The following is a 14,760-nucleotide window of genomic DNA, read 5'->3' on the forward strand; positions in this document are numbered from 1 at the left end:
TATATATAATGATACAATTTTATAAAACAAATTGTATTATATGAATTTATATCTTTTAATAGAATTTTATTCTTATAAATATAATTTTTAAGTGTTATTTGAATGTAAGTCTTATGTATTATTGCCAAAATTTTTACATTTGAGAATGGTTATTCTTTTTTTTGTTTCTTTCTTCAGATCAATCATCTGTCATCAATTAAAGATATTATTTTGGAAAGGTTAATTCTTTCTTAAAATTTATTTATTCTTTATAAATTTTTCGTAACAAATTTTAAATATAAAGAATATGCGTAAGTCAAAATAATATCTATTTATTATTTTATTATATCTTTGAGTGAATAGAAAAAGTAAAATTTTTACAGATCAAACAAGTGTAAAATGTAATGTAAAATTATGTTCAAACAATGATGTTCCGCCATCGTCAGTAATCCGCACTTGCCTTGGTCCATCCTTGGCACAAGTATTTTTTGACTATACTCATCATGATACATTAAAATTATTAGATGTACTAATAACATCAAAAACATCAAAACCATGCTTTTCAATTTCTCCCGAGGATCAAATGATCAAAAATGATGTACCACCAACAGATCATCAAATCATAAAAGCATTTGTACATCAAAATATATTAGGTAATATTATTAAATATATGCGACGTAATTCGAATAAAAATAATAATTCAAATATATTTTAAATAAAATTAATAGAGATAGGTGAAGCTCTCTTAGAAAATTTAAAAAAGGAAGTTGAAGAAAATTTAAGGGAAAAAGTAGAAAGGCAATCACGAGAGAAGTTTTATTTATATCAAGCAAAAAAAAGGCGAGAAGCCGATCTGCAAACACAACAATTGCATGAAAAATACCAGAATTTCCTTGAATCTGTTCGAGTTAATTTACAAAAACAGCTCGAAGTAATAATTTTCAATACATTTTATATATTTTTCATAAATTTCAATTTCACATGAATTTATTGTTTTTTAAATGAATATTTTTCAATATTTGTTATAAATAACTATCTATATACTAAGTATAAGAAAAAAAAATAGAATTTAATTAATATATTATTATAATTTAATTAATATTGATATTTCAACAAAAAATAACGTAATAATATTTTATTTAAATTTGAAATAATGTTTCAATTGGTCATATATATATATATATATAAAATAATAATCATAATCATATACATAAAATGTTTTCATATACATAAAAATCTTTTTTATTTTTTTTCTTTTTTTGTAAAATCTAATAAGCTGATATGTTTTTATCGTATAGATAAATAATGATATGAATGATATGTTAACAATATTAAAAAAATTTAAGATTTCGTGACTAATTTAATATAATTGAATTTATTATATAATAAATAAATAATTTTTTTTTTAATTTCATGATATTAATTTTACATTTATAATTAAAGTCTTATACAAACAAAAAATTTCATGTAATGAAAAATTTTATTTTAAAAACGTTTAATATACGATTATATAACTTTGTTCAAGGTTGTTCTATATGAGAATCGTTATCTAATTGAAATACTGTCTTATGAAAAAATAAAATATAATATTTAATTCGAAAAAAAATTAACGATATAAAAAATCTTTTCAATTTTTTTCAATAAAAAAATATTATAAACACTAAGCTTTATAAAAAGATTTAATTATTTTATAAGTATTGTTTAATTGTCATGTTATTTTAATTATTTAAATTTTTTTTAAAAATAATTTTTTCTTATAAAAACAGAAATAATTCAAATAAAAATTAAAAACAGATAATTGAATGAGATTGAAAAAATATTGAAAAAATATATACGAAAATAAGAAAATATATATATATATATTTATATTCACATAATATAGAGAATAATTCATATAAAGTATTAAAAAATCATTTTTTATAAATTTTCTTTTTTTTTTAATTAAATTTTTTTTTAATTTGTCTTTTGATATAAATTGATAATAAATGATTAATATCAAATTTTTAGTAAGAAAACTAATAAGATAAGAAATTTTTCTATATGAATGTTTAAAAAAATTAAAATTACATAATTACATTTTGAACATGTAATGAAATAATATAAAATATTCCGATTTTTTCGCATTCGTATATAAATTTTTACTATAAATTCTTAACTTATAATAAAAGTAAAAAAAAATAATTTAAGTAATTTTAATATTTTAATGAGCATTATTTTATTTGATAAGAATTGTTCGAATAACAAAAAATTAATACCATTTTCTATTTAAAAAATCTAAGATAGCTTTCTATCTTTCGTTCTAACAATGATTTATGCTAAAAAAAAATTTGTTGTTTATCAAAAGATCTCCTATCATTATTTCTTCATTTAATTTGAAAAAATAAAAGAAATTGATATCTTTATTAATTTTTGAGAAAATAGTTTATAAAATGGAAAAATTTATATATTTATATGTAATACTAATAAAACAAAAGATAAGCTATAAGTTATAAAAAAAAAAAGATAATTATTTTTCTTAGAAAGAATGGTTTAAAGCAGCCGAAGAATGTGCCAAGAATACTCAAAAAGCAATTATACAAGAACGGATGAATATAACACAGGAAATGATACGAAAGATGCGCGTAGAAATCACTCATATTACACAATCATTATATAATGATTTTGAAAAATTATTTTGTGCTAAAAGAGATACTATAATCGCTGATTTCAACCAAATCATGAGGTTTATATCTGCATATTCGTAAATGATGCATTTGTATAATTAATTTGAATTAAAATTCACACAGGAAGAGGCATATTAAATTTAAAAATGAAATGCAAGAATTAAAAGAAAAAGCGAATAGAGATATGTATATTCAAAAACGTCAATTTGAAATGCAAAGTGTCACAGATATAATTTATGTTCTTTGCTTAGAGCGAGTACGAAGTAATAGAGAAAAACATGCCATACATAAATACTTCGAGGTAATAAAATTATTCAAATTTTATTAATTATTTAAAAAAAATATTTTATAAAAAATTATATATTAATGCAGGAAAAAATTGATGAATTTTATGAATTAATAATCCATTTGAGAGATATAATTAATATTATGAAAGAAGAAATTATTAATTGTCATACAAATAAGAAATTTTTAGAGGAAAAACTCTATAATGTTACTAAACATTTTCAAAAATTCATTAATTTCATTTTTCATGCTATACCAGGACAAGCAGATTATTTATTACCACCAGAATTACAACATTTGATTAATTTAGACATAGATAAAGAAGATAAAAAGAATAATAGAATAATAGAAGAAGATAAATAGAATAACTTAGAAAAATATAAAATTAAATATATAATATGTGAAAGTATTTCTCTTTAAAATATTATAATGTAAAATATTAAAATGTTATAAAATGTTATAAAATATAAAAAAAAAAAATTATTCTGATTTGTAATATTTCAATGTGAAAAACATATAATTGTCAAAAGCGAAATATCTTTATTGTTGAAATTGTATTAAATGTAAAGTATCGTTAATTAAACATAACTTATTTTTAAAAAAAACAAAAAAAATGAATGTAAAAAATTTATTATTATATAAAATATATAATAAATGATATCAAAAATAAAAACACAAAATTTTTACAATATTAATATTTTTATATAATAAATTTATATATAATATTAATATAATAAGAAAATTTTTTATTATTTATAAAATAATATAAATCGAAAAATAAAAATTAACGAATTATATAATAAATTTATTTATAAAATTTTTACTGGTCATATCTAAAAAAGATAGCTGATAAACAATTTTTATAAAACTTTAATAAAAAATATACCTGATTGAAATTTTTATTTAATACTGATGAAAATTTTATTTAATAGAATAATTAATTAATTTCATCGCATACAAATGTTAATCTTCTTGAAGGACGATACCATTCTGGATCTTTATGAAGACTTGATATTTTTGGATGATAAAATTCACGCATCATAACAAATGTGTGTGAAACTTTACTTCGTGGAATTGGTGGATAATCTGATAGATGCCATCCATATATCCAATTTGTACACTCCGGATAGTAATAACGACTTTCTGGAAGATCTTTTAATCTAAAATAATTAATGAAAATATTAGTAAAAAATATTGGTATATTCTTCAATAAAAAAAAGTTGAAAGGAAGAAATATAACAGATTTTTTTATTGAAATCTTTTTTTCTTTTACTACAAAATATTAATATATGCAAAACCTTTTATAAGTATAATTTTCATTGGTGATAAAGCTTGGAGCGTCTTCAAATAACATGGCTCTCGTTTGTGGATCAATTGGTTTCATTATATTCATATTGATAGAACCATCAGGTTCGAGAGGTCTCCAATTTGGTAAGGGTTTTAAATGTATCTATAAAATAAAAAATCTCATATAATTCTTATTATGAAATAAGTATAGATATATGTAATATATTATTTACGATTATATACAATGCCTATGCTTGGTTTTTTCTCTGGTTCATATTTCGGCGGCAATTCAACTTTTGTTACTTTTTCTAAATGATCCAATAATTTCTGTTGGTTTTTCAAAAACCAGTTAATACGTGTGTTTTCCTCTTTTTTTATCATTTCAGTATGAAATGCTTGACAACGTGTATTACAGACTCCTTTGGTCGTCATGATTTAATTTTATTATGTGTTCAATAATTTATATAAAATTGTAATCAAAATTTGGATATAAGCCCACTGATTTAAAAAAAAATTACATTTATAAAGAATTTTCAACATAGCATAACTCTGAAATGAGAATACGTGTTATCGCGATTTTCTAATGTTTTTTTATTAATTTAGTAGACAAAAATAATATTTTCATGACTCTTTTTATATTTTATTTACATTACAGAATCATTTTATTTACATTATTATTACATATAATACGTTTTATTGTATATCGTTCATTTATTTTTTCGTGCGCTAACATTATCAACTTATGCAATAATATATCAGTGGGAGCATTATTTTATATATAAGTTGATAAAAAAAATTTAATAAGCAAATATTAATTAAAATGAGTAATTCTATTAATTTTTCAGGTAAATAGTCCATAAAAATCAATTGGTCATCATGATCTCTGCAAATATACATAAAATTTAATTTCGTAAATATTAATAAAAATTAGGCGCTAATATTATTTTTTATACTATGTTAAGTGAGTATTTATTTAAACGATTAAAAAAAATTAAATTTTGCGCGATTATTAAATTTTAAAGATTACTGCGAAATGCACATTTATTAAACACCGAACTAAATACTGTTTATTTATTCGGTATATTGGCATTTTACATTATACATATAACATATACATGTATGTTTACATGCATAGATTAATTTATATGCCAAATTTTATTATAAATTTTATTTTTTTGTTAAAAATCATATCTTCGCACCATAAAAATAATTTAAATATATATTTTTCTTCGTTTGAAAAAAAATTTATCAAAAGACATTTATAAAAAGATTATACATATATTTTTATGTATACAACAATTAATGACATGTTTTAAGGTGTCAAATAATATTATATCGGTAGCGATGAACAATAATAAATAAATATGGCGTGAAGTATGAGTTTTCATATGATATTACTCCCTCTTAAAGTCAACATCAAATGACTCAGTAATCACAGCCATAGGAAGCAATATTGTGATATAATGTTTAGATGAATTATTTATATTACACAGACTAAGGAGCAATTCTTAATTTGTACTTGTATAATCAAGGCGAATTGTACTTGTTGCACAATAAGATTGCCGTTTCTTTGCTTTATAATTTGTTTCTTCATACTGTACACACGCACGTAATATTAACTTATCTATACTGTTCTACAAGATAGTCTAAATTCTGTACCTTTTTATGCAGGACTTATCTAATGTTTCATTTCATGATTAATGAAGGTATTAGTAAATTTACATTTTATCTAAATTTAGATGAACCGCATTATCATTTTATGATAATAAATCGAATACTAAAATTTTATATTTTTCATTCGAAGTATATGAGATTTTTAATTAAAAATTTTTAATTTCAAATTTTAAATGTATCATTTTAATTATACTACACACTGCTTCGCTAATCAATTTTTCCATGCATCCCACTGTTTGTTTTTTAATCTAAGTGTACAATAATGGTACAATATTAAATATACTAATTAAATTTATTATTCTAATTTACTATTCAAATATTTTTCAAATTTAATATTTTTAAAGATAATTATATTATTGTTTTATTTATGATTTAACCAATATAATTTTACTGTATTTAATTAAAATACTTTTAACAGTTTTTTTCTATACAAAATATGTGTATATCATTTTGATTCAAAATTACATGGCTCACTTTAATGAATAATTATTGTAACATTTAAATTTTTTTATCACGTATTTTATGAACGCCAAAAATACATTCGCGCGAATAATTCATAAATTATTTTAACAAAAGTATATAAACTATTTCATAAATAAATTGAACATAGTTTACATATAATTTAGCATGTTTGTTATATAATCTTTTTTAAATTTTCATAATGAATTTCTTGTTGATTAATATAAACGATATGGTAAATGATAGTATATTTAATAATACCGGATAACTATCATTTACACAACATTTATATTATATTATCCTTTATGAAATAATATTACTAATTAATAATTGTATTTCATTAATTTTTTAAAATAATACATTGTTAATTATTTTGTTTAATAAAATATGATATTCAATAAAAGTTTCAAAGATTCTATATCTTTATAGTATGTTAAGAAAAACAAAATATCTTTTTATTATATTAACAATTCCTTGTTTTAGATTTTATATTAATTAATAATGTTTTAATGGTTTGGTAAATATTTGTAAATTACTACTTGCCGTTTACTTCAATGTACTAGAAAATGCAGTCATTAGTTTGTAATTATACATTATTAAATAGTCATATATTAAAAAATAACTAAAGAAATTTTCTGATTCATTTTTCTTATTCCTTGAGCTTGCGTCCTGCACTTGGCTCAAAATGGATTTTCATTTATACATGTATTTCTTCATTATGAATTATTATATACATGTAATAATAGCGTAGATGAATTAACGAAATATTGTTGATAAACTCTCCAAATACGAAAAAACGGATATTTTATCTACCATTCAAGTTCTTCATACAGTTCAAATGGTGTCAGTAAAGATTCAAAAATACTTAACTCGTTGTCACACCAAGTAACACTGAAGTTGGAGCATTTTTATTGAGATATAAGCTCATATCTTGAAAAAGACTAGAAAGTGAAATCTAGAATTTGAACTTTGGTTCTGATTAATTTCACTCGAAGAATCATTATCAACTTCTGGTCCACGATATCCATCATCTTGTTTTTCTTGAAATATATATTTGAAAAACTCATATCTAAATAATTAATAAACAAAAATTATTATATTTAACATTTTAAATAATATTACATAGTAATATAATATAAAATAATATATATATAATATAATATAAAATAGAAAATATTATAAGTTATTTATATCATAATTATTGCATTAATTTTTTTTATTAATCTATTTTAGATTTATAGACATATAATTCTATATTTTAAGTATCTATAATTAATATTTTTCCATTTTATAATATTAAATATAATTCTTGTTAAAATTATTTTATATACTTACGTTGACCAACAAATAGTTGTGGCTGGCATTTGATAAAGAACACGGGCATTTAAACCACGGAAATAGCTAGATAAACCTCCGTATCTATACACAATTCTTAAAGCATCTTTCATGCCTTGAGCTTGTACACCATTTTGTGTATTTAGAAGTGTTTTACAAACATCTAAAGGTGTTGTAACTGCAGCAGCAACAGCTCCTGCTAATGCACCTGTAATTTATTCATATGTTAAATCCAATATAAATATAATATAATATAATAAATATAAATATAAATAAGTTTTAAAATATAATATAATATATTTTTTTTTTTTTCAAAAAATATATATACCTGATACCATATGTGCTATTGGATTATAAATATGATTAGGATTTGTGATAACTTGTGCAACTTCGTAAGTAACAAAATGGATTGTTTGAAAAGGTATATTCATAGTCAATTGTGTCGTGTAACTTCTATAGAATGCATATGCACCTTCATTTTTATATATATTTCTTATACATGTCATAACATTTTGATAAGGAGAATTATACATTTGTAATCGCTGTTTAACCACTGGAATAAGATAATTATTTTCTTCATTGGAAAAAATTCTAAAAATTATTAACCACATTTAGCTGATTAAGTTTCCATAAAAAAACGTATTTAGCATGTTTTGGAAATATTCTGACATAATATATGAAAATTACATGATAAATGAATAATTTATTTATTTGCTAATAAATTTAAAATATTTTACCTTCTGCTGGATTCATTATACCATCATGAAGAAGTGTTGCCACAAAACCAGCAATTGCATAAGGAGCTACATTCAATTCAGAATATGTTCTTGAATTCAAAAATTTATTTTTAATAAACTCATAACATGAAAAATACAATGCATGTGCAGGACCAGCTCCTACAACCATTGCACTCATACCACGAATTGGTCTCAAAAAACCTTCTTGTTGTACCATTCTCCTTAGAACAGTTCTTACTCCACCTCTTACACCTGCATTTGGTGTTAATGCTTGCATTCTTGTCTAAATAATATAAATAAAATATAAAATACATATAGATATAAATAAATTTATTTACTTAAAATTTTATTTATTAAATTTATATTTTATTACTAATTTAAAGTATTGATTATACATTTAAATATTAATTAATTATAATTTAAAGTAAAGATTATACATATAAAAATATGATTTAGAATGCAATAATAAAAAAGTTAAAATTATTTAACTTTTATTAAATATTTATTAGATTGGAAAATCTTTATTACTTTTTTAAAATTTTAATTGATATGATGAGAAAACATATAGAAATACTAAAATAAATAAAATCATGATTTGCAATTATTTAAAAATATAATTATTTTTAATTGAATATTTATTAATAATCTCACTAAATATATTATATTACAATAAGAAATATATAAATAAATACATAATATTTTAAAAATAATATAAAGAAAATATAAAACATTAAATTAAATTTAAAATTTTTACTTTTATGATATATTGTTTATATGATATAAATTTTCATATTATTTTATATTTACATTTCATTGCAAGTATATTTTCTAAGTAATTGTGAAAGTAATTGCTAATATAGATTGTAGGTTGAAAAGAAAACCAAAAATAGAACCTACTGTAACAGAACTAAGAAATGTGTTATATAATGAATGTTTGAAACTCATGTTCAGTTTAATTATTTTACATGTTAAAATTATTTACAATTAATCTTTTTTAATTAATAATAATTATAAAATTACAAATATAATATTTAAGTATTATAAGTGTATACTTTGCAAAATATAATATATATAAATATGGCATAATAAATATATCAAATACTGAAATAATATATATATAATTAATAAATAAAATTATATAAAATAAATACTTAAAATCAAGTTATTATAAAAAGATAAGTAGAATTTTATTCATATATTTTAATAATAAAAAGGGATTATAAGAAATGTTTACATATTTATAAATTAATTAAAAACAATTAAATAGAGATTAGAAAGTTTATTTTTTATTACATAAAATCTTTTTTATTTATTATTATCAGTTAACACAATTCCATTATTATTTAATTATGAATAGTTAAATTTACATTAACAACAATATTTTCTCAGATAATAATAAATTATATATTTATCACTGCAATACGTATTGAAATATAATAAACTATTATTACAAAATATTAATATTAAATTATTTGATAACTAATACAATCATTTGTAAATTCTAAAAATTAATACCTGGAAGTAATTACGAAATTATATTGCTTAAACTGATTGCACAATAAATTTATAATTATTTAAATTAAGATACAAAACACGAAATTATGATTGAATATTAATATTATATTATATTTTACGAATATTTGCAATATTTGCAATCTTAAAAATTTAATTTAATTTACTTTTCTATTTATTTAAGATTACATCGACGAGATCATATATGACAAACCTGATTTCCAGATTTAAATAAGGAAAAAGATAAAATTCAAAGAACTATCTTTGAATATCACATTTTATTATTCAAAGATTGTGCGACTTGCAATGTCATGGTATTAAATGTCATGATGATGTTAGAATATGACGGAAATTAAATTCCGTGAAATAATAGTTGAGGTTATGTAAAATATCTTAGAAAAAATATACAAGAAATAAAGTTATTACCTTAACACTGTCAAGTGGATACATAACACAATGTTCCATAATTCCGGCAAATGCACCTGCTGTCATGTGTACAGCCACAGATGATGTAGGTAAAGTCTCATAAATTTCAGTATTCATATTTCCTGAAGATGCTTTAACGTAATTTTCAATTCGCAGCTTTAAAATGCCGCAATTTTTATATGCACTCTTTTGAAGTAGACAACGCGCATTCGGCAATAATTGATGCCGATTTATCGTTTATGTAGCAACATTTGCTTTGTAATCGCCGAAACATTCATTCAAAAGGATATGAGGATAACGTTCGTTCTTTCGAAATAATGAGATGTAATCGTATTCGTTGATCGTGTCTTAATGGAACGTATTGGAGTTGAAAAGCCTGCTACTCACGATAATAGTAAATTTACAATGTATAGTCCCCTCCTGGTATTCACGCCACATATAAGTTATTTTATTTTCTTACACTACTTGCTTAAAATATGGGGATACATGGCGTTTCCATTTAATTGTTTATTTGAATCGTTACGGAACTCGATACATACTGGCATTCTTCACGATACGGTTACGGGTCGTCGTCATACATTCATTTGGTGAGGTTAGATGTACGCGCACGTGTCACGCATGCGTCGTATTCAACCACGTGGTTGGTGCGTATAATATCTACGCAGTAGTAGCTTAATAAATATATAATATAATGTATAAGATATGCTTTATATGTATATAAAGCATACAATAATGCATCCATTAATCCCTCTCATAAATAGAGATGGGTCGTTGAATTTAAAATCACAGAATGGATCTTTCTAATACAATTTTTTAGAATTTTTCTTATTTTTTTTTAAATACACTAATAAAAACTATATTAGCTTTTAATTATTTTATTTTAATGTACTTAATTACAATTTGTAAATTTTTTTATTAATTGTAAAATATAAATAATAAATCGACATATATGTTTATGGTAAATATTTATGGTATGTTTATGATATTAATATTTTTTAATCATATACATAAAAAATATTTTTTTATTTGATATTTTTTCATTTTAATCATTCTATATTATACTTCTATACGTTTAAAATAAAAATATTTGATAAACTTAAAGTCATTACATATCAATATCAATTATCACATATCAATTATACATATTTTGTCAAAAACAGGTATATTTGTTTCATATAAAAATTAATCAAATTCATAATGTAAAATGAAGATAAATAATTACCATCATTGAAAAATTTAATGACTTGCATTTTGTACTTCATAGTATTCTATGATCGGTTTTACTATATTCTAGACAATGCAATGTTGTAAAAACATGTACAAGATCATGTTACGTAGCATATGACAAACTACACATATTGTTCTAATTATAGAAAATATCAAGATTATGAACTATCGTGTGTAGTACTTTACACGCTAATACTTTTCTAAAATGATTTAATCGAATGAGTTATGTAATATAAGTTTTAAATGTATGAAAATTCAATTTATGTCATAATTTTTTGAATAATACATAAAAATGTTCGATTATATTGCATAAAACTAATTTAAATACTAAAATTTAAATACCTAATTAAAAATTAAATACGTAAAGTTGATCGATATTATTTTTCATGAGTTGAAAAAACCAGAATGATTCAACAAATGTAATTAAAGCTTTTAATGTACAGGTGTTAATATATATATTCGTGCGATATCTTTAGAGGATCGATTTTAAAGGTCAAAATAAACACAAAAGTTGATGACAAAAATGTTAGTTTAAATATACTTATTAAATTATAAATAATTAAAGTTTTGTGTTAAATAAAATGATTCATAAATAAAGTAAGATTCTATCTTCTATCATGACCGTTACATTCCATTTCTACTGCTTTATTTAATGCGAATTTAAATTTCTTATAATTTTAATAAATAAACTTCAATCAAAATTTTTATATTTTGATTTTGATGTCTAGAATTAAATGTCCAAAATATCAAAAATATATTGACATCCTGTATAATATAATTATTTAATTACTAATTTCGGATAATTATGAAATGTATGTCTTAATAACCTGTTTTTTTATTTAATCAATTTAGTCTGTGATTTAAAAATTTATATCATCTATATATACACATATATATGTAAATACTTACATGTAGGTACATACAATTATTATTTCAATTTTATTATTTACAATAAATAAAATGAAATCTTTTTTACATATATTGTTTTAATTATTTAAAAAAATTTCAATTGAAATACACCAAAGAATATAATATGATTAATTTTTTTATAATATTTTTTATAATATTTATATTATTTAAAATTCAAGAAAGGATTTAAATATTTAAACTTTTTAACATGTATACAAAAAGTCATTTTATTTTAAAGCAATTATAATATAATAATAATGAGTTTTATAAATTGTTTACTATGTTACATATGGCAATAAATATCTTAAAAAGTTGGAAAAAATATTCTACAATATTTTTACAGTAATAAAGTATAATATACTTTTATGTACATATTTATACAAACTTATGCATATATGGAATAATAAAGAATACGCTTATTAATAAATGTAACATTTTTTGTAAAAATTTAATATTACAATCTTTAAATAGATAGAAAGTTTGTATGAAAAATGAGATAATAATTCCTTTGTATTACAATTTTATTATTATTGTTTTATTAAAAAAAAAGAATAAAAAAGAAAAATAAGAAAAAAGAAAATTATTGCTTAAAATTATTTTAAACACCATAATATAATTAGTTTCAATTTCTATCTATTTTGTTAAACTTAAGTATAAAGAAATTATCAGTAGAATATATAAAAAAACATAAATAATATTACTTTTGTAAAATCTTATATTAGAATAAGATACTAACTAACTAAAAGTAACAATTGCCTTCCTTTTAATCTTATCAGGTTGCAACATTTTTACACATATTTCTTATCATAATGTAAACTTGATGAATAAGAGCTTAAAAAAAAAAATTATATTTATATAAAATTTTTGTTAATATATACAAAACTTATATTCATGTCAAATAGTGCATATATAATAATTCTTTAATTTGTAGCCCTATAAATATGTACTTTTATATACTTTTTCAATGTGTACATTTATATTAATAAAAATTGCACATTAATTGCAGATTTATTTATTTTTTATAAGAAGTTGAGCTTTATACAAAAAATTTCATATAAGCAATATGAAAAAATATTAACTATCCTTTTTCTTTTTTTTTATAAATGAGAACTACTTAAATATGTATTCTTCAATATAGTTTGAATGATTAACTTAAACATTTTGTACATTATTTGTACAAAATTTATACAGTTCTTTGAAAAAGTACAATTTTACAACCAATTTTAATTAAATTTAATAACTGTACAATTCAATTCAATGCATTTATTTTTTTCACAATATTCATATTTTTTTGAATTTTTTAAAATATTGTATATTATATTATTTTTCTTCAAAAAAAAATGTCTATTTTTATTTAAAAATATTTTTTAATTGCGTATTTTAATAATACTGCATTAAATTCAATATTTCTACATAAGTAATTCCTGCTTAAATTATATCATTTAGGAATTCCTAAATATATTTTTTTTCAAATAAGTATAAATAGCCAATTTAAAATTATGAATTTAATTATGAATGTCAACTTATTTCTAATATAACATATATTTGAAACAAATATTAATATATGTTGATTTATATGATGAAGTTTTGCATAAAAAAATTTAGAAATTTAAATTTTAAACATATTAGATATATAACTTACAGATTTTTTTCTTGGTCACATCAGTATTTTAAAGTTTAAAAATATTTGATTCAAATATGATATAAAATGTATATTACTAGAATCAACAACTAGGATTTCTTTTTTGTATTATATAAAGTAAAACACAATTCAACATCTTAAATTACTAGCTACTAGCTATACCTGATTAGATCTCCTACTTCTGCGAGAAGAACTTGAAAATAGTGGACGTGGTTTGTATAAATCATCACTTGAATAACGTTGACTGCTTCTATGCCGGCTGCAATTATATAATAAAATAGTTATGATATGGATAGTAAAGATATATATAATTTAAAAATTATAAATATTACAAAAAATATGTAGATTTTTTTTTCAACTTTTTATATTATGTATTATATATAATTTGTTGATTTTTTAATATATGGATAGCTTCTGGATAACTTGACAACTTTTTTCATAAATAGGGACCTTAAAAAAAATGTTTGATAAATATAATACTTTTAACTCATTACATCTATTTTACAAAAACAAAAAATTTATTTAAAAATTTATGAAAACAGTCTTAGATATTTTTCTTAGAATAAAAATAAATAAAGAAACAAGTTTTCACTAAAAAAAAAAAAAAAAAAAAAAAAAAAAAAAA

At 20.3% G+C, this 14,760-nt stretch overlaps 3 protein-coding genes and 1 long non-coding RNA gene across 5 annotated transcripts in view; 1 reads left to right on the plus strand and 3 right to left on the minus strand.

The window, feature by feature from the left end:
• Positions 1-167: 167 nt before the first annotated feature.
• On the plus strand, positions 168-4,127 carry LOC102675356. Its single transcript, XM_006611286.1, has 6 exons — positions 168-290; positions 363-632; positions 708-910; positions 2,499-2,701; positions 2,766-2,943; positions 3,906-4,127. The coding sequence occupies exons 1-6, from the start codon at positions 287-289 to the stop codon at positions 3,969-3,971; spliced, it is 924 nt and encodes a 307-aa protein (XP_006611349.1). The 5' UTR covers positions 168-286; the 3' UTR covers positions 3,972-4,127.
• A 113-nt stretch (positions 4,128-4,240) lies between these two features.
• On the minus strand, positions 4,241-6,058 carry LOC116185027. The gene is made up of 2 exons (XR_004149741.1): positions 4,448-6,058; positions 4,241-4,377 (listed from the first exon to the last, which is right to left on the minus strand). It is a non-coding gene; the product is annotated as an uncharacterized LOC116185027 (long non-coding RNA).
• A 916-nt stretch (positions 6,059-6,974) lies between these two features.
• On the minus strand, positions 6,975-11,011 carry LOC102675217 (mitoferrin-1-like). Of its 2 annotated transcripts, none has more exons than XM_006611285.2 (5): positions 10,358-11,011; positions 8,420-8,702; positions 8,011-8,235; positions 7,683-7,890; positions 6,975-7,416 (listed from the first exon to the last, which is right to left on the minus strand). In XM_006611285.2, the coding sequence occupies exons 1-5, from the start codon at positions 10,472-10,474 to the stop codon at positions 7,272-7,274; spliced, it is 978 nt and encodes a 325-aa protein (XP_006611348.2). In that variant the 5' UTR covers positions 10,475-11,011; the 3' UTR covers positions 6,975-7,271. The 2 variants fall into 2 exon arrangements, with proteins under 2 accessions (XP_006611348.2, XP_031364291.1); XM_031508431.1 differs by lacking the exon at positions 10,358-11,011 and adding an exon at positions 10,076-10,100.
• A 3,119-nt stretch (positions 11,012-14,130) lies between these two features.
• Positions 14,131-14,760, minus strand: part of LOC102676176 (biorientation of chromosomes in cell division protein 1-like 1) — a 5,171-nt gene continuing 4,541 nt past the window's right edge. Inside the window, exon 3 of the mRNA XM_031508434.1 lies at positions 14,131-14,418. Coding sequence (XP_031364294.1) covers positions 14,292-14,418 — 127 coding nt within the window. The 3' untranslated portion in view covers positions 14,131-14,291. The remainder of the gene's footprint in view (positions 14,419-14,760) is intronic.

This window comes from Apis dorsata, unplaced genomic scaffold (genome assembly GCF_000469605.1).
Source record: "Apis dorsata unplaced genomic scaffold, Apis dorsata 1.3 scaffold_86, whole genome shotgun sequence".
NCBI lineage: Eukaryota > Metazoa > Arthropoda > Insecta > Hymenoptera > Apidae > Apis > Apis dorsata.